The sequence below is a fragment of the Rattus rattus genome, chromosome 2 (assembly GCF_011064425.1).
Source record: "Rattus rattus isolate New Zealand chromosome 2, Rrattus_CSIRO_v1, whole genome shotgun sequence".
Lineage (NCBI taxonomy): Eukaryota > Metazoa > Chordata > Mammalia > Rodentia > Muridae > Rattus > Rattus rattus.
This window is the reverse complement of record NC_046155.1, coordinates 195,575,549-195,594,987: the sequence shown is the minus strand read 5'-3', so window position 1 is coordinate 195,594,987 and position 19,439 is coordinate 195,575,549. Positions and strand designations below refer to the sequence as shown.

The 19,439-nt window shown below is 40.7% G+C and overlaps 1 protein-coding gene across 5 annotated transcripts in view; it reads left to right on the top strand.

Moving 5' to 3' along the window:
- The window catches only part of Scaf8 (SR-related CTD associated factor 8), a 128,832-nt gene that overhangs the window by 45,199 nt on the left and 64,194 nt on the right, over nt 1-19,439 (top strand). For 4 of the 5 annotated variants that reach the window (XM_032894760.1, XM_032894765.1, XM_032894764.1 and 1 more), the window contains 8 exons: nt 1,050-1,226; nt 2,442-2,521; nt 4,173-4,290; nt 11,052-11,183; nt 11,585-11,697; nt 12,582-12,775; nt 18,195-18,295; nt 18,722-18,835. In XM_032894760.1, coding sequence (XP_032750651.1) covers nt 1,050-1,226; nt 2,442-2,521; nt 4,173-4,290; nt 11,052-11,183; nt 11,585-11,697; nt 12,582-12,775; nt 18,195-18,295; nt 18,722-18,835 — 1,029 coding nt within the window. The remainder of the gene's footprint in view (nt 1-1,049; nt 1,227-2,441; nt 2,522-4,172; nt 4,291-11,051; nt 11,184-11,584; nt 11,698-12,581; nt 12,776-18,194; nt 18,296-18,721; nt 18,836-19,439) is intronic. The other variant, XM_032894762.1, reaches the window with a different exon arrangement.

The following is a 19,439-nucleotide window of genomic DNA, read 5'->3' as shown; positions in this document are numbered from 1 at the left end:
TTAATGGCCTTCCTGGCTTCTTCAGGGACTCTGGTCCTGTCACAGCGCCACTCCACTCTTTGTTTTATGTGTCACTCTTTGTTTTATGTGTATGGGTGTTTTTGCCTAAATGTCTGCACCGTATTCTTACCTAGTAATCTCAGAGGCTAGAAAAGTGTATTGGCTGCCTGGGATTAGAGTTCCAGATGGTTGTGAACTGTGTGTGCTAGAAGTTGAACCCAGGTCTTCTGGAAGGGTAGCCAGTGCTCTTAATCTCTAAGCAATCTCTGACTTCTATAACGCCACTCTCAATCCTTTTTTTGGGGGAAGAGGGGGACTTCAATCATTTAAAACCAGTACTGTGTAGAAAAAAGTATTGGGCAAATTGTGGTGCCACCTGATGTGCAGCCTCAGTCCCCTGCTATCCACAGCTTCCGTACTGACTCTGAAGAAATACTTCCCAGACAATTTCCATAGTGGCTGCTTTTTCAGGCCCAGCTGTTCAGCCTCCATTGTTCCAGCAAAGCACATTAGCTTTATATGTCTCCAGGTTGTCCATATTCTGCAGTGGTTTTCATTTCTGTTTTAAAACACAATGACTAAAAGTGACTTGTGGACAAAGGCTTTGATGTCCAGAAGGAGAAAATCCATAGTAGCAAGGGAAGCATGGCAGCAGGCATCAGAGCAAAAGAGCCGGCTGGTTACATTTTGTCACACAGGAACCCCAAATATCACAACTTTTAACTGCACACCCAAGCCAAGACTGTGGACCGGAAGTGTGGCAAGTCCTCAAAGCCTGGCTCTGACCTCCAGTGATGTACTTCTGTCCTTGGCCAGGCTATACATCCCACCCCAATGCCCCTCTACCATTCATAACCTTCCCCAGTAGTGCCATTATCAGGAGGATGACATGTTCAAACATAGGCATCTACTGGGGCATTTCTCAGTCAAACCACATAAAACACATACAAACATTTTTAGAGAAAAAGGATGATACAATTTGTCAAAAATGTTGAGCCAAAAGACCTAGCACTGACCCAAAATTATGGTATTGTTTTTTTCCCTTCCAGCTTCAGCAACTAATACAGACCTTACAGATACAGCAGCAGAAGCCCCAGCCTTCTATCCTTCAGGCTTTGGATGCTGGCCTTGTGGTTCAGTTGCAGGCACTCACTGCACAGCTTACAGCTGCAGCTGCTGCAGCCAACACACTTACTCCCTTGGACCAGGGAGTCTCTTTCAACAAGGTAGTGGTTGAAACTACTGACGTGTTGTTATATATGAACTGAAGAATATGTAATATCTCATAGATTCTACTGTGTAGATTGTTTTATCACAGATTTGTGTTTGATAGGACCTTTTTATATGTAGTCCATGCATGCTACTAATACCTGATCTGTCTGCCTCAGCCTCCCAAGTGCTGATTGTGCTAATCTGTGTTCTGTAATATATGTTACCATCATTGTACATTTTATGTGTAGACTTAACTATGGAAAAAGTGATTTTAAAATTGAAGCTGTTTAATGAATGATTGTGTGTGTGTGTGTGAGAGAGAGAGAGAGAGAGAGAGAGAGAGAGAGCGCAAGAGCGAGCACGAGCGCGTCTGTCTGGAGTGTATCTTGCAAGTGCTGTGTGTGTATAAATATGCATATATAAGCATGTGTATGTTTTTTGTTATAATTATTTTCATAGAAAAATCACTCCTAGTTTCTTGAATAATGACTTGGCCATTTAACCAGTTGTTCTTAATTTATTCCTAATAGCTAGACCACATTTTATTATGAAGTTCTTACTAGTTAACAATTTGTTATGGTCCTAGAATAGTTTTTAAGTTACAGTTCCATAATCCATCATTTTCTATTTATTTTAGTTTTCTGAGCTAGGCATGATGGTGCATGCTTTTAATCCCAGCACTTGGTAGGTAATGACAGGTGGAAATCTCTGAGTCCGAGGCCAGCCTAGTCTACAGAGCAAGTTTCACGATAGCCACTACACAGAAAACAAAGCTGTGGTTTAGTAGTCTTACTGCCTTGTCCAAATCGGCTCTGCTCTGTGATGATGCTGTGGTGTCTCTAGTCCTCAGGTGATTCCGGCACCTCCAGAGGAGCCTTGAAACCAGAGATAGAGCTAAACCATCTAAAAATGTTTACACATACTTGTGATAATGCTTAATAAAGTAAGCACAATGAAAATAGAAAAAAATAATAAGTGAAACTGCATGATTTAGATATCTCTTGAAATCACTGCAGCAGTATTTTCAGACTGTGCAAGTGAACAGAGTTGGATTGGTGAATGTGTAAGGGCACTACTGTATGTTACAGTGCTCTAAACACGCGCTCAGAACGCCTACTCTAGTACAGAGTGATGTAAAACAGCACAGAACGTTTACTTCGCATTGCAGATAGCATTTGTAATATGCACATTGGAGGCACTTTTTAATTTGTCTTTCTCCCCTTCCTTAGAAGTTGATGGATAGATTTGATTTTGGGGAAGATTCTGAGCATAGTGAAGAATCCAAAAAGGAAATTCCTACTCCTCAACTGTAAGAATTACAATTTTCTTTGTACCTATGTTTTCTTTTTCTCTTATTCTAAATACTGGGTGGAATGTTAGCAGCCTTAACAATTGGAGCGAGCTTTTTTATCAGTTAGGGTATTGTTTCAGACTAAGCACCAGGATTCTGGAGGGTGGTAGACTTGCTGTCTTAATAGCTCCCTAGATTATTTGGATTCTTTTTCAGATCTTTGCTAATAGTTGGGATATATCAAAGTTCCTATAGGAAATTGATAAGCATTGGTAAGTCCAGTTGTGATATTTTTTCATATCTTTGTTGGCTTAAACTATTTGTAATAGGTGAACAGATGCTCCTGTCAAAAGTCCACTTCTAGAGTAGTATGCCAATTTCTGAGAAGTATATTGAACTAGTTAGAATGATTGACTAGAATTATATGGGTTTCATTTATTTAAATGAATGGGCTTAGTATTTTTATTTAATTCAGTTACTTTCTCCCCTTAAATGGCTGTACAGAACCCTATGTTTTCTGAGTGGGTTTGTAAGGACCAATAGGAGAGGGAGAGAGGGAGGGAGGGAGGGAGGGAGGGAGGGAGAGAGAGAGAGAGAGAGAGAGAGAGAGAGAGAGAGAGAGAGAGAGAGAGAGATCTCACTCAAGCAGAGGTAGTAGATCTTCTATACCAGGATAATATGTAAGAATACATAAAATAAAATACATTCTTTTGACAAAGGCCTGACAGAATTTTAAAAATAGTATTTTAGATTCTAAGTAGTGAAGGTGGAAGAGCGGTCTGAGGTGATGTGGATGAGGGTGCTAAGCAGCGTAAGAAGGGAGTTGTGAGTAGTCCTGAGGGTAGAGTCAGCGCCTGCCCATCTTCTGAGAAAGAGTGTGCGCACTGTTCGAGTGTCACATATTCTGTTGAACTGTGTTCCTTCATCTTCTAGACAGTAATGCAAACGCTGTGTAGTGAAAGGAAAATAAATGGACTCCAGTTTCTTTCGTGACAGTGTGTCAGATTTGAAGATAGATATCATTCTTCCTGTAGGTTTGTCTGCTCCAGGTGACAACACTCAAGGACTCACACCACCCTACTTGCTCATTTTAGGGTACCCTCTTTTTCCTTATGTGTTACCTTCTAGCACCCAGATTCCAGGTATATTCAGCTGTGACTTTCCCAGAGTGTAGTTAAATTATTATTTTCTCTTTCATCTACAACTGTTTTCTGTTTACATCCCTCAATAACATGATGCTTTTTTAAAGGGCAGAACTCTATAAAGTGTATGGGCACTGAGGACATTTCCACTATCTCACGGTTGAACATGCGTCATTAAATTGATAATGTTTACATACTTTTACCTCTTTTTAAACAATTTTTTGCGGTTTTACATTACCCTAACAGAAGTTACTAATGTCTGTGTATAGCATATTCATGTGTATAGCATGAGGCAATGATGTCAGTTCTGTAACAGCATCTATAATGCCTTTTTGTTGTAACATTATTGAGTGTATTTCTCTTCTAACGTGTTGATTCTTCAAAGTATTCCATTTTGGGTATTAATATTTTAAGAAGAGAACAACACTGCAGTAGAGCACCTTGGGTGTGTGATGTTCTCTAACTGCTTGCTCTCTGTTACCTTTTGTCATCTTAACATGCAGTGTCACCCTTTGTTTCTCATTTAGCTCTCACGTTTCTGAGTCTGTGAACAACTCCATCTTCCATCAGATAGCAGAACAGCTGCAGCAGCAGAACCTGGAGCAGTTGCGGCAGCAGCTCCTGGAGCAGCAGCAGCCTCAGAAGGTCCGTGCCTCCTGCAGTTCCTGTGCTCTGCAAATGGGCATTCTGTGAGACACTTGGGTGGTGTTCATTCTTTGGAGCTATTTATTCATCTTTGTTTTGCCAGCTACCATGTTTTTTCTAAAGTATTCTTTTCAAAGACCTTTATAGTATACAATGTAACCAAATGATGTATAAAAATTAATTTCATGATAGAAGACACATGTGTATTTTGGAGTTACATCTTAAGCTTCATGTTTTCTCTTTTCTGCTGTACTTGCCTAGGAAGGCAATGACAATTATGCTGATGTCTATGCAGATTAATATTGCTCATCTTTAAAAGAAATGTATCCCTAATGCCATGTGACAGGGACTTCATTACACATAGGAGAGGCATATTTTTACTTAATTTTCATGAAGAAAGTACCATGACTCCCATTTCCTCCAAAGGAGGTTGAAGTGTACTGAGATAAAAGATGTAATGCAAAGTCTTTAGCCAAGGCTATCTGGTCAGTGTTAAGAATTGCCTTTATTTTATGCATAACTAGGATGTAGGAACACTTCTAAACTGCATTCCCAGCATGAATGTCCTCATGTCATTTCAAGATGTTAGGAGTTCCAGAGATGTGGAAGAAACAGAAGTCTACTGTAGACATCATAGAACGTCAAGTTACAGACTGAGGTTTAGTTTTACAAAACCTGTTTGTGACCTGTATGAGAAACACTGGTAGATATCCACCCAGACTGGGCCTGAATCACTAAAAGTGCCATCAGTCATGAATTTAAAATAACCTACAAGCATATTTTACATGTGATTATACATTGTTTAGGCAAGTGACACATACAACGATGGACAGAAAAGTAGTTCTGACCTAAGGTGTACACCTTTTCCCTAAAATCCAAATGTTTGCATAAACCTAGACTCTATCATAGAGGTAACAGTGCAGTGTGCTGGCATCATGGAAAGGACTTAGTACTTCTGAAGTTCAGAGCAGTTTGAGACACATTGAGAGCTTGAACATGACCTTGTAAATGCAAACAGTGTACCATGGAGGTGTCCAGAGATACACTACAACTCAGAAGCACAGCCTGGTCTGACAGACAAGTTCTGATTCAGTTGGCCTAAGTAAGAGGCATGGTTTTGCAAAAGCTCTGTTCTCTACAAGTCTACCAGACGGTAAATACTGGCATGTTTGTGTGAGTCAGTCACATAGGACAGTAACTACAAAGTTAATAGAGACAAGGATGGTGCTTTGTCCATTAACAGCTGTGCATAGAACAGGCTGAGCTGCTATAGCTCAGAAGGGTTGGCAGAAGCAGCAAGCCAAGGCTGCCTCCCTACATGAAAGAGCCTGGAAGTTTCAGAGCACCAAGGAAGAAGTCTCACCAGCCAAAAAGAGAGCCAATTATTCATATTTTAGTTTCAAAACTTTGACACACACAGTAAAAAAGATCTTTTTAGAAGAAATAGAGCTTAAGTTTCCATTGTTCAAAGCTTGTCTAATGATAAAAGATGTCTTAGTTAGGGTTTCTATTGCTGTGAAGAGATAGCATGTCCACAGGAACTCTTATAAAAAGACATTTAATTAGGGCTGGCTTACAGTCTCAGGTTGAGTCCATTATTATCATGTCATGACATGGCAGCATGCAGGCAGACGTGGTGCTAGAGAAGGAACTAAGAGTTCTCCATCTTGATCTGCAGTCAGCAGAAGATTATTTGCCACATTGGGCATGGCTTGAATATATAAGACCTCAAAGCCACCCCATGGGACACACTGCTTCAACAAGGCTACACCTAATAATGGAACTCCTTTTGTCAAATACTCAAACACATCAGTCTCTGGGGACCATTTCTGTTCAAACTGCCACACTCCACTCCCTGGCTCCCATAGGCTTGTAGCCATCTCATAATGCAGAAATGTATTCAGTCCAACCTAAAAGTCCCCATAGGTTTTTCCTTCCATTTGTTTGCTCGCTCCTTCCTTCCTTCCTTCCTTCCTTCCTTCCTTCCTTCCTTCCTTCCTTCCTTCCTCCCTCCCTTCCTTCCTTCCTTCCTTCCTTCCTTCCTAAACTCACTTTACATCCAGGTTGATGCCTCCAGACCCCCGCTCCCAGTTCCTTACCCATCCCCTTCTCTTCTGAGAGGGTGGAGTGACCCCTCTCCCCCAAGTATCTCCCACCTTGGCACATCAAGTCTCTACAGGGCTAGACCAATCTCTCCCACTGAGGCCAGATAGGGCAGACAGCCCAGCCAGGGTAATGGATTCCACAAGCAACAGCTTTAGAGATAGTCTCTGCTTCAGTGTCCCCATAGTTTCTAACACTCTCAAACTCATTAAAAAGTTCAAAGTCTCTTCTGAGATTCCTGGAATCTCTTAACTAGTCCCCTGTAAAATCAAAATCAAAAGCAGATCACATACTTCTAACATATAATGGTACAGGATATACATTACTGTTCCAAAAGGTAGGGGAGGGAGCACAGTGAGGAAATACTAGATCAAAGCAAGACAAAAAACCATATGGATAAACTCCAAACCCTGCACCTCCATGTCTGATGTCAAAGACTCCTCAGATTTCCAGCGCCTTTCAGCTTTGTTGACTGCAATAGACTTCTATTGTGCTGGTTCCTCTCCCTGTTAGCAGTTCTCCTTGGCAGGTATTCCATGGCTCTGGCATCTCCAACATTTTGGGGTTTCCGATGCAATTAAGGCTTCACCTTGATGGCTTCACACAATGGCATCTCTAGGCCTCCACCTAGAAGAAACACCCCTGCCACACACCAGGGCCTCAGCAGCTTTCCTTAGTCATGGAGGGAGATTCCATAACTCCTTCCTTTCTTCTTTCTTTGACTCTAGAGCCAGAACTACATGACCAAAGCTGCTAAGTTTTGCTGCTTGCTGGGGTAGAACATGGCCGCCTTTTTAATTACAACTTTATCAGCTTTCTGGTTTCAGTGATACTGTTTACTACGTAAGCTTGGCTGCCCTGGGACTCTCGCTTTGTAGACTAAGCTGGCCTTGAACTTAGAGACCCACCAACCTCTGCCTTCTGAGATTAGAGGAGAGGCCACTGTACCTGGCCCTCAGCTTTTCTTTAATTCCTTTTCACAGGTGGGGAGCTCTGAGTGCAGCCTTGCCCTGAGCTCACCTCTCGTTTTAGTCTATCTGCCATCAGGATTGTCTTTAATCTGTTTTATCTCTGTGAACACAGAGCTCCATTCTACTTCCCGATGCCCCTTTCCTCCTCAACTTGTATATTTTACATTTTTCCTTCTCAGTTTGCTCTTTTTGTTACAGATTTTCATAAGAGTGAACACTAATAACCACAGGACAGAGTCATTACTAACCTGTTTTGAGATTTTTTTTTTTTTCTGCCAACACAATCCAAAACTCTTCAATTTAGCCTTGGGCAAACTTTTGGACAGGAACCAAAAGTAGGCACATTCTTGGTCAGAATATCACAAAAACAGTCTGTAGGCCACATGCTGACATTCTCTGAATCCTCAGCACCACCCTCCTCCATGTTCTTAGTCTCCTACCATGTTCCTCCTGGCCCATTAAGCCCCACTTAAAGCATTCTACTGTTTTCCTAACCCACAGTCCCAAGGGCCACATTCCTCCAACGGAAGCATAGTCAGGACTATCACAGCAGTACCCCACTCTCTGGTACCAGCTTCTGTTTTGGTTACGGTTTTATTGCTGTGAAGAGACTCATGACTAAGGCAACTCTTACAAGGCTCAACACTTAATTGGAGCTGGCTTAGCGTTTCAGACGTTTAGTCCATTATCATCGTGGTGGGGAGCATGGCAGTGTATAGTAGACGTGGTGCTGGAGAGGGAGCTGAGACATCTTGACACTCGGAGCAGAGGGAGACCGCATGTCGCCACACAGTGGTGTGTAAGAAAAGGACAAGCAGTTGATCGCTATTGTGTGAAGTGAACAGTGAGTGTAAACTGGCAGGACACTAGCTAGCTGGGAGACAGATGTATGGAGGAAGGTGTGTGATTGGGTGGAATGAGTGATGGCCTCATGTTTGAGAGCACTTGCCAGTCCTTGTGGAGGACTCAAGGTGGTTTCCCAGCATCCATGCTGGGTGCTTTACAACCTTCAGCTTCAGATCAGATGCTCAGGACACACACACACATAAATACATACATATAAATAAGTAAATAAATAAATTGAGGAGGGGGTGGTTTTGAGACAGGATCTCTTTATATATGTAGCTTTGGCTGTTTTAGAACACATCATGTAGACCTCGCCTCTCATATCACAGAGATCCACCTGCCTTTGTCTCCCAAATGGTGGGATTAAAGACATACACCACTGTGCCTTGCTCTAAAATCTTTAACAACAACAACAATAACAAGATGGACTAAGATTTGTAGAAGCACTTTTGTTAGCATTAGATCCATATAACTGCCCCAGACTAAGATGGCTCCAGGCCACAGCCACAGCAACAGTGTACCTTGGGGTTAGCGGCCAGGCATACGAAGGGATATACCTGAAAACATCTGAAAAACTGGGGTGTGTTTCTAATTAAAAAGAAAATGAATGACCGGAATTATAGAAGGATAGAAGCTTTATCATCATGAAATGATTTCTCTTGTCTTAATTTAGAGTTTTGAGGTTTTGCTGATTTGATAGTCAAAACATGTTACTAGAGCTGTCCCTCAAGGTGAAATGTTAATCAGGGTTTTAAAAGGATCTTTGAAATAGTCACTTAGTGATGATGACATTGTCAATGGCATGTCTGAAGTAGTATAATCTACTTTGTTTCAGAATATAAAGGAACTGGGAATGGTGGCGCATGCCTTTAACCTCAGCACTCAGGAGACAGAGGCAGGCGGATCTCTGAGTTGGAAAACAGCTTGTTTACCCAGCTAGATTGGGTAAACAATCTATTTGGGGCTACATAGAAGGATCATGTCTCAAAAACAAACAATAGCAAAAAAACCCAAAATAAAAGGGAAAGAACAGAGGAGACACTCTGCTGTGTTGTGTGTAAAATGGCTTATCTTGGTGGAGTCAAGTAAATTCTAGGATATTGATTATATTGAGTTCTTAGAGAGCTCATTTGGATAAATGCTGTCAGTGTAGCACGTGGAGTTCAGGGACGCTCTTGATAGACTTTGCTGTCATTTCTACAGATAAAATAGAGCACTTAGGAGTGTTAGGTACCAGTCTGAGAAGAGTACTGTGATAGCTGATGGTAGCCATGCCTGACTGTGCTCTTTGTTTTTATTATTGATTTGTGTGAATGCATAGTTGTAGAAACCAGATGTGTTTATCAGGATGTAACCAGAAAAAATGTCACTTGCCTCCCAGATCCAGTGAATCCCTTTTTAAATATAAAAGTGAGATTAAAGGAATAGAGAGAACTTCACTAATTTTTATATAATTTCAATGAATCTTCTTTTGACAACTAAATTCAAATGCAGATGTTCTTTTTAAAAAAGTAGAACGTTCTAGGTTCTTATTCCAAAATCATTATAATGCCAGATGGTGTGATTGGGTGTGGTTAGGTTGCTTTCTTTATTCTTGTTAGTTCCTTGGTTTGACAGGTAGTTAGGGTGGTTTAGATTTAATAATTGTTAGGGTCTAGAACTTGCTATTTCTGTGCATTTCTTTTCTCGCTTTAATTAATTATTGTGAAGTGTGTAGGTGAGTTGTCTTTGTCATACACATAAAATTACACATCTTAGGTATCTAGTCCCTAAAGAAGGCTAAACACAGACTGTAGGATTTAGCAAAAATCGAAAACCTTCCTCATGTGTGGCCAAGAATTCTGTTGTTCCTAAACCATTTAAACATTTCAGCTAGACTTACATGTGCAAAGAATTTGATATATTCTGAAAGCTTACACTTAGCCTGAGGCTGGAGAGGTGGGTCAGTGGTTAAGAGTACTGGCTGTTCTTCCCGAGGACCCAGATAGGAATCGTAGCATCCACATCTGCTCCTAACCATTTGTAACTCCAGTCCTTCCTACCCCACTTCCAGGTTCTAGTGCCCTCTTCTGACCTCCTTAGGCACTACATGTGTGTTTTGTACAGACACACAGGTGAGAAAGCCATTACTATGAAGTTAATACAAAGAAGACAAAAGATATAGTTATTTACTACTTTTTGGGTTCTGTCATGCTTCAGAAGATAGATGTCTGTCTTGACTTTTGCTTAATGTATATTTGTCAACTGGAAACAGAACTGCTTGTTTCTCAGAAGGGTACTGACAATTGTTATTTAAAATTCTGCCCTGAATTTTATGATACCATCTTTTCTTCTACTTGTAAAATTTCCTATAACTATTTTATGAATTCTTAGACAACATAGTTGGGGAAGACCTTAGTTGGGAACAGTTTTGCTAAATCACTAATTTTGGTAGTGACTTTTGGGTATTGTTTTTCCTCTAAGCGTATTATAATGTGTGATTTAAGTTTTTGAATGTAAGGTTTTAATTGGACCTTTAGAGTATTTCATTGATACTAATTAATCATGTAGTTATAGGTTAATTTAATTTGCTATCATTAAGTATTATCTCTATTACTCTTCAGTAGTTTTATAAGACTTACATACTCTAACCGTTTTATGCACATACATATAATACCCTCTTTGGGAGGCTTTCTTTTTAAAAGTACATTTGGATTTATATGAAGTACAACTTCAGATGGAGTACTCTAGGAACGCTTTGTCGTGAGCATGACTCCCCTTAAGCATTTAATTGTGGTGCTTGCTATATTCAAGTTTTCATTGGTAGAATGTTGTCTCAGAACATTTGTTTGTTCTCAACAGGTAACTCCTCAGGACAGCCAGGAGGGAGCATTTGGCTCTGAGCACTCAGCTTCACCCTCACAAGGGAGTAGCCAACAGCATTTTCTGGAACCTGAAGCAAATTTAGATGATTCCATAGACATTCAGCAACAGGTAAAAGTCACTGCTTTTCTGAGTCATAAAGGTCCAAAATCAGTCAGGCCGTGGAGGCACACACCTTTAATCTCTGCACTCAGAAGGCAGAGCAGGCCTGTTTTCATGAGTTTGAGGTCAGCCTGGTCTACAGAATGAGTTTAGGACAGCCAGAGCTACAAAGAGAAACTCTGTCTTGAAAAACAAAACAAAATTGTTCAACGTCCTTTAAGTGTGTAAGGTGCTTTGTAAATACACTGTAGCCTAAATGTAGTGTGTCTTGTGTGTCTTTCACACTCTTACCTCTATGACCTGTGAGGCACTAATACTATATTGTGAATAACTGTAAAGGCAGAACTGCACTTGTATGTTAAATCTTAACTGGACCTTTTGTTTATATGCTTTGAATTTTGCCTTCCAAGGATATGGATATTGATGAAGGGCAAGATGTTGTTGAAGAGGAGATCTTTGAACCAGAAGCTAAGAAAGTAGCTGTTCGCTCAAGATCAAGAACTCATTCACGATCTCGATCAAGGTTCTATAATAATATTTAATAGAATGTTTACTTTAATTCTTTGCTTCAAGTTTAAAAGAAATATTTAGGGATTAAAAAAAATTGTCTCAGGAAAAGTAATTGAAAACCAAAACTAGAAGATAGCCTTCGTTCATATGTCTGCTCTTTGGATTCTTTATGTAACAATAACAGCTGTTGTTACAAGATTGTGATTTTTGGATTATAGTTGATTTTAGTTTATACTACCATACCTTACTTAGGGAATTAATACTTCTGAACAAGCTAAATGACTTGTATTCTAAGCTATTGTATAGCAATACCAAGAGTGTCTCCCAAGACACCCATAAAGCAGGTATTATGAATCTTAACTATACTGCCAAGCCTGTAGGAAGTACATCCTATAGTCAGAACCAGGTCACCACTCTCTGGCATTCTTCATTCCGCCTTTATGTGGGCACATGTTGATACACATGTATAGTAAAGAAAGTGACTCCATATCAGTTTGCATTGTAAAGTCAAGAACTGTACGTGTTAGAAGTTAAAATTATTAAAACAGGATTATATGGTGTTCTAAAACTACCTAAGTAGTTTTTATTTTCTAAGATTTTCGTTTCTATTCTGTGTGAGAATGAGCTAAAGGATACTTAACAGAGAGTGAGGCCCTTCATTGCATTGTGTTTTTCTTTTGTTTTAATGAATAAAGTTTCAGACATAGAGCCATTCACCTAGCATCTGTTAGTAATATTGTCACAGCATGAGACTACAGTGGATCACATGTTTAATAGTTGATTATACTGTAGGATAGTTTAAGAGGTGGTTAAATATAACAAATGCTGCCTTTTCTCATTCACTTCAAATTGAAAGGTAATACTCTCATTAGAAGTAAAATACTTAATTTTTTGTAGGTCACCAAGAAAACGGAGGTCCAGGTCACGCTCTGGGTCCCGAAAGCGAAAGCACAGGAAGAGGTCTCGCTCCCGCTCCAGAGAGAGAAAGAGAAAATCCTCACGTTCCTATTCAAGTGAACGCAGAGCCAGGGAAAGGGAGAAAGAACGCCAAAAAAAGGGCTTGCCTCCTGTCAGATCGAAAACGCTAAGTGGTGAGTGGCATCCTTGTGTCAGACTTCCCTAGAGTCAGTGTTGGAAACTAGTTCACTACCTAGTAGACTTGCTGCAGAGATGCAGGGGCCTGGCTGAGGTGCTCAGCAGGAAACCCTGGAAAGGTGTGTGACTCTTGTAATAGGAAGGGGACACCGGTGGATTCCAGGCTATCTAGTTTAGCCAATTTGGTGAGCTCCAGGCCAGCAAAAGAGTATGCCTCAAAACCAACACCACCACCAAGAAAGCTCAGGACAGCTTTTGAAGAACTACCTAACGTTGGTCTCTGTTCTCTACAGAACAAACAAACAGCTAGCTTTCTGCTATAAAAATCTCTTACCCAATTTTTATTTTCAGAGTAAGAAACTGAAAAGGGAGGGACTTGTTAGTAATTAAATGGCTTTGACTCAGACTTTTGTGAGAGAAAAGCAGATTAGCAGATAGATCTAGAGACTGCTTAATACAAGTTGTGACGTTTGGCCTGACCAAGGGTCTGTGAAATACGCCAGGCTGGTATTTGTAACATGATGCAGTGACTACTGTCAGTTATGAGTATTCTCATCTGTAGGAGTAATAGGTATACATAGATACCCCTTGCTGTGTTTTTATATATTTATTTATATATTGTTTTTAATTTGAGTGTGTGTGGTGTTGGAGATTAAAACCAAGGTTTTTGTTCCTGCTAGGTATTTGGTGTACCTCTAGGCCAACCTCAGGGTGACTGTTAAATAAATTATAAACTTGCGAGTTTTGTACGGGAAGAGAAATTTCCTCTATTTTAATCTGCTTTGTGTACTTTAAACATTTGGTCATGGTAGGGTTTGTTTCAGGAGCTGGCTGGGGCAAGGATCATGTTAAGTACAACAGAGTTATTTTCCCATTAGGTTTGTTTCTGGGGAGACTGATAGACTCCAGGTGAGCAGGGAAGCACTTGCTAGAGAGCCCAAGAGCTAAAGTATTAGACTTGTAGGATTTTCTGTTGGTCTTCAAGTAAGTTTACCTGAGTATGAATAACTGTACAGATAGCTGTGTGTGCACTTTTTTGCACTGCGATCACATCCATCCTAGGCTCGCTCTTTCTGTGGCTCTTGGAAAGTGAATTTACGCCCTCATTTGGTACTACTAGGACATCTTGAGACTCAGGTTCCCTAAAGCAAAGGCAATGGCATCTTTTTATAAGTTCTGGCAATCTCACTAGACCTTGGTATCTTTCCAGAGCCTTCTCACATTATAATCAGCTAGTGCAAATTCTGAAAACTTTTACTTGCTCCTCGTTATAAGGGGCCAAATATAAATATTTTAGTGTTGTTTGACAAATCCAATGACCCCCACTTCACCCCAAATCTCTGCTCTCCATCCCTCTGTGATGACCCCTGGATCTTTTAGAATCATTACTTTATTAATGGAGCTTTATTAATACTCATTTACCATCTGTTCATTCAATACTCACATACTTTGTGAAGCTGTTGAGCGTTGTCTTAGGCCTACTGTTGCTGTAGTACAATACCATGACCAAAAGAACGTGGAAGGAAAGGATTTATTCTGCTTATCAATCCACATCACTGTCATCATTGAAGGAAGTCAGGGCAGACACCTGAAGGCAGGACTTGATTGATACACAGGCCATAGAGGGATGCTACTTACTGTCTTGCTCCTTGTGACTTGCTCAGCCTGCTTTCTTACAGAACCCAGGACCACCAGCCTAAGGGTGGCACCACCCACAGTACCAGGGTCCTCCCATATCAATCACTGATTAGGAAAATGTCCTATAGGATTGCCAATGGTCTCATCTTATGGAGGCATTTTCTGAGTTGAAGCTCTCTCCTTTCAGATGACTCTAGCTTATGTCAAGTTATCAACTTGACTCAAACACATCACTTGTTAAGTATAACCTTTCCTTGATATCCTCAAAGCCTCATTAATAATCTCATCAACAATCATTAGTAGTCTCACAGTCTTTACAAATTTATATGCTTAAAAAGTCTCTTTAAAAATCCAAAAGCTTCAACTATGGGCTCCTATAAAATCAAAAACAAATACTTTCTTACTTAAAGAAGGAAGAACCAGGGCAGTTGCACTCTGAATAAAGCAAAATTAAGCTTCAGTTGTACAAATAGCTGAGTGCCCAGTGTCTGACATCCTCTAAAGGGCTTGAAGCCTTCTCCACGCCCACCCTCTGCAGGACACACAGCTTGTTCCTGCTCAGGTTCAGGCTGGCTGCACTCCATGCTGCTGCCGTTATCCCCCACGGTGCTGGCATCTCCAAAGTGCTGGGCTCGCCTGCTGTGCTTTCCCCTGTACCCTCTCTTGGGCTCTCTTCAGGGAACTCAGCCCTGACACACAGTTCCAAGCCTTAGTTGCTCTCCATGACCGCTTCATACCTTGAAAATCATGTACTGTTACACCCTCAGGTTTGGCTGCCAGTACAAGGTACAGTCTTGGCCTCCTCTTGAACACAGCTTTTGTGTGCTAACTCTGAGGAACCATTTCCCAGAAGATTTTACCTCAGTGCTGCTGGTCTCTCCCTTTAAAAAAGTTTTTTTTTTTTTTTTTTAACCGTTTGTTTCACATGTACTTGTGTTTTGCCTGTATGTATGTGCACTACTACTTTTGTGCCTAATCTATGGAAGTCAGAAGAGTGCTTCTAATCCCCTGGAACTGGAGTTAAACAATGGTTGTGAACAGATGGTTGTAGGTGCTGGGAGTTGAACCTGGGTCCGTCCTCTGAAAAAGCAGCTGGTGCTTTTAACCCCTAAGCTGTTCTCCATCTCCTGCTCGTCTCTTCTTAATTTCGCAATTCCAGCTGACCAGCATCAGTTATTACAGCCAAACAAAGGTTTTACTTTTAGCTGTTCTAGTCTCTGTTAGCCCCAGCCGTCACCCTAAGGTTGTACAAGCGCTGTACAGAAAGTCTCTCTGTGTCTGCACCACAGCTTCCTAAGGCTGTGGCCTTTAATACAGTTCCTCACGTTGTGCTGAGCCCTAACGCCACAACTGTAATTTTGCTATTTTGAATTGTAGTGTCATCTGATATGTAGGCTATCTGATACGCAGGCTCTGTGAAAGGGCTCTTCTAGGACCCTGAAAGGGATTGTGACCCACAAGTTGAAAACTGTTGAGCTAGGCTGTCCCACATGAATCGGTAGTTGAGAAAGTGCTCTGTAGGCTGGCCTACAGACTGATCTTATGAGGCCTTTCACAGCTGAAGTTGCCTTCACTAAGCTGGTGCTAACTTGTGTCAAGTTGATATAAAAAAACAGTTGGTACAGGCATGGGATCCATTTTCCTCTTATTTCTCTTTGTATATCTGTGTGTTGAATACATGTATGCATGCATGCCCTGTGCATGCTTGATGTTTATGCAGTTGAGACGAGAACATTGAATCCTCTTTAACTGGAGTTACGGACAGCTGTAAACTGCCATGTGTGTGGTAGGAAGTAAAACTGGGTTTCCTATAAGAATAGCATGTGCTCTTAACTGCTGGCCCCAGTACCCCAAATGTGTTATTTTTGACACCTTACAATTATATGTACTTTTAGGTACCATATGGTATTTTTGTACATGTATACATAATGTAATGATTAAATTAGGCAATTTACATATATAAAACTGAAATAATTACTACTAGTTAGTTGTAGTCAATTCTGTAGAATATCATTACTCCTCTTTAAAAACTTCAGTCTATTTTACACACAGCATTGCAGATTACATGTTAAATAACACTATGGTAGAATAATTTGAAATAGTTTTGCTTCAAAGAAAAAAGTGGAAACTTTCAGTTTATAACCCTTTCCTATGGAAAAATGTAAAAAAACAAAAACACAACACATTGTGAACAGGTCAGTACAGTAGATGTAATCAGTGACTGGAGGTGCCTCTACAGCTGCCTTCCCAGGATTAGCAGGGGCTGGGTTCTTCCTACTGCAGTAGACATAGGAAGTTGTGTACGTGCTCTTATCAGCTGTGTAAGAAACACTGTGGTGGAGTTGAAACAAACTAATCAGCCTTCTATCTTCTTTCATGACTCATGCTCTTGAGTCCTTCCCAAAACCCACCCTTGAGCTCTCCTGATCTCTTTTCTGAAGTTTTTTTTTTTTTTTGCTTCTTTTTTTCGGAGCTGGGGACCGAACCCAGGGCCTTGCGTTTCCTAGGCAAGCGCTCTACCACTGAGCTAAATCCCCAACCCTTTTCTGAAGTTTTAAACATATCCTACTTAGACTGTTTGCCTGTATTTGTATATGTATCACAGGCTAGGTTCCTCCTGCCAGAGCTGGTTTGTTTCTGACCACCAACCTTTGACCGTACATAGAAAACCCTTTCCAGGTTCCTGTCCCTCTCTTAGGTTCTCTGCTTCTGTAGCGTCAGCTTTTCCGTTTCTACTTAGTAGTCTGAGAGCATGCCATGCTCTCTGTCTGTCTTGACTTAATTCCCACAGAATGATTTTCTCTAGTTCATGGGTGTTCTATATAAGCATCAGAACTTCATTTTCTTTTGTGGATAAATTAGAATGAATTTATTTTCTATTTCTGGTTAAAAGTTCAGCAAGCACCATGATGACTATGTCTTCCTTCCATTGAGTACCTCAAGACTTTCTTCATCTTGAAATGGAAGCAGTTTCCTCTGGTTGCTTTTCTTTCAACACATTTGAAATAGTGTGGTCGTATTCCTCACTGCTGCTCCTGGACTCAGATTGTAGAGTACAGTGCTTTCAGGGAAATGAACAGGTTAAGACCCCAAGAACCAAGCCTTCCCCCCCACCACCCTTTTTGGGACTGAGAAGAATCATAACAACTTGTTATGAAAAAAATTATAGAGCAGCATTGTAAAAAATAGGAAACATGTTAGCACAGCTTGGGGAAACTGAGGCTCTTGGAGTCTTCAGGATAGGGATGAGGCCAGAGGCATTACTGTAAGGTGATAAACTTCTTCTAGATCCTGGGACTTGGCCTCAGGAAGCAACACAATGGTATTAAGAATGTCCACAGGTGGGGTTGGGGATTTAGCTCAGTGGTAGAGCGCTTGCCTAGGAAGCACAAGGCCCTGGGTTTGGTCCCCAGCTCCGGAAAAAAAGAACCAAAAAAAAAAAAAGAATGTCCACAGGTAGGAAATAGTTTCAAAACTGTTGTACTTTAGAGTCAGTTGGGGACTCTCAAAAGCTTTTCTTTCAGTCTGATATACCACTTTTCTCTGGTGGTAGGTTAGTGGTATTTACGGCTGTTTCCTGCAAGTTGGTGACCTGCAGGAAGTTGGGTCTGTAGAAATGTAAGCGGACACTAAGATCTCAGTCAGTTTTAAATGTAGCCATTATTTGTGGGGAGCTGTCAGGTTGTCTACATTTTAGGTTGAGTCTGATGTGTTATTAGTAATGCTTGAGGCACCTGTGTCCTTGTGATTTAAGGCCCTGCTTCTCTGTCCTGACAGTATGCAGCACCACTCTCTGGGTTGGCCAAGTGGACAAGAAGGCTACACAGCAAGATTTAACCAACCTTTTTGAGGAGTTTGGACAAATCGAATCCATTAATGTGAGTATCTCTTGAGCTCTCTTCATGTCCGACATGGTGATTCTCAGCGAGACACGCTTTGTTCACTTTGCTCAGTGTTCTCTGTTTGCTATGAAGCTCCTGAATGTGCAGAATATTCATGGTTTTTTTTTGTTTTTGTTTTTGTTTTTGTTTTTGTTTCACTATACAGTTCTGTTTCTGTAGGCAAGGAACTGATAACATGTATTCAACATTTCACCTTTATTATGGCTCAGAATGGAAGGGTGGATATAGGGCTTATTAAGAATAAATAATTGATTACCTATGTGTTGTGTCAATAAACAGAGAAAGAGAATTAATGTGGTGGTTTGGTCAGTTGTCATACATGTTCAGTTTTATGAGAAGCAAATGTCAGAATGAATTTCCATCCTTCTGCTCTCTGTAAAGAAAAGGACTTTTCCCTCATAGATGATTCCACCCAGGGGCTGTGCATATGTCTGTATGGTTCATCGACAAGATTCATTTCGGGCTCTCCAGAAACTGAGTTCAGGATCCTATAAAATTGGTTCCAAGGTCATTAAGGTACGTTTCTGTGATTGAGTCTGTGGTATAGTGATGACTAACATTTCAGCCTCTTACATCACAGCCAAACATTTTTCATAGGCAATGTCACATGATTCTTCTTGTTTGCACCGCTAGAAGGCCCCGGTTCTTTTTATCATTTCCTCCCCTTCGCTTCTTGATGGATCAGACCTGGGGCCTTGAACATGTTATAGCACACACTCTCACGCTAATCTCCATCCCGGCCTTACCTTCGATGTTTTTAGCAAGCTTAAGAGCTGAGTCTTATTGAGTCATAATTAGGAATAAGTACACTGACTTTTACACGTGGGCCAACTCAGGCCCTGTTCTGGTTAGATCTTCTTTATTTAGGTTTGTCTTTCATTTACTACTTCTTTACATTATCTTTTTCTTATTAAAGCCAGCCTTCTTCTAAAAGGTTTATCTGTAAGCACTTTTTTCTTCTTAGTCTTCACATTGAGAATTTATTGTTTTCTCATTCCTTCTGTGATTGACTCAGTTTCATTTAGACTGTTTAGAGGATTGGTTTTCAACCTGTGGGTCACCATCCCTTTGGTCACCTAAGACCATTGGAAAACACAGATATATTTACATTATGATTCAT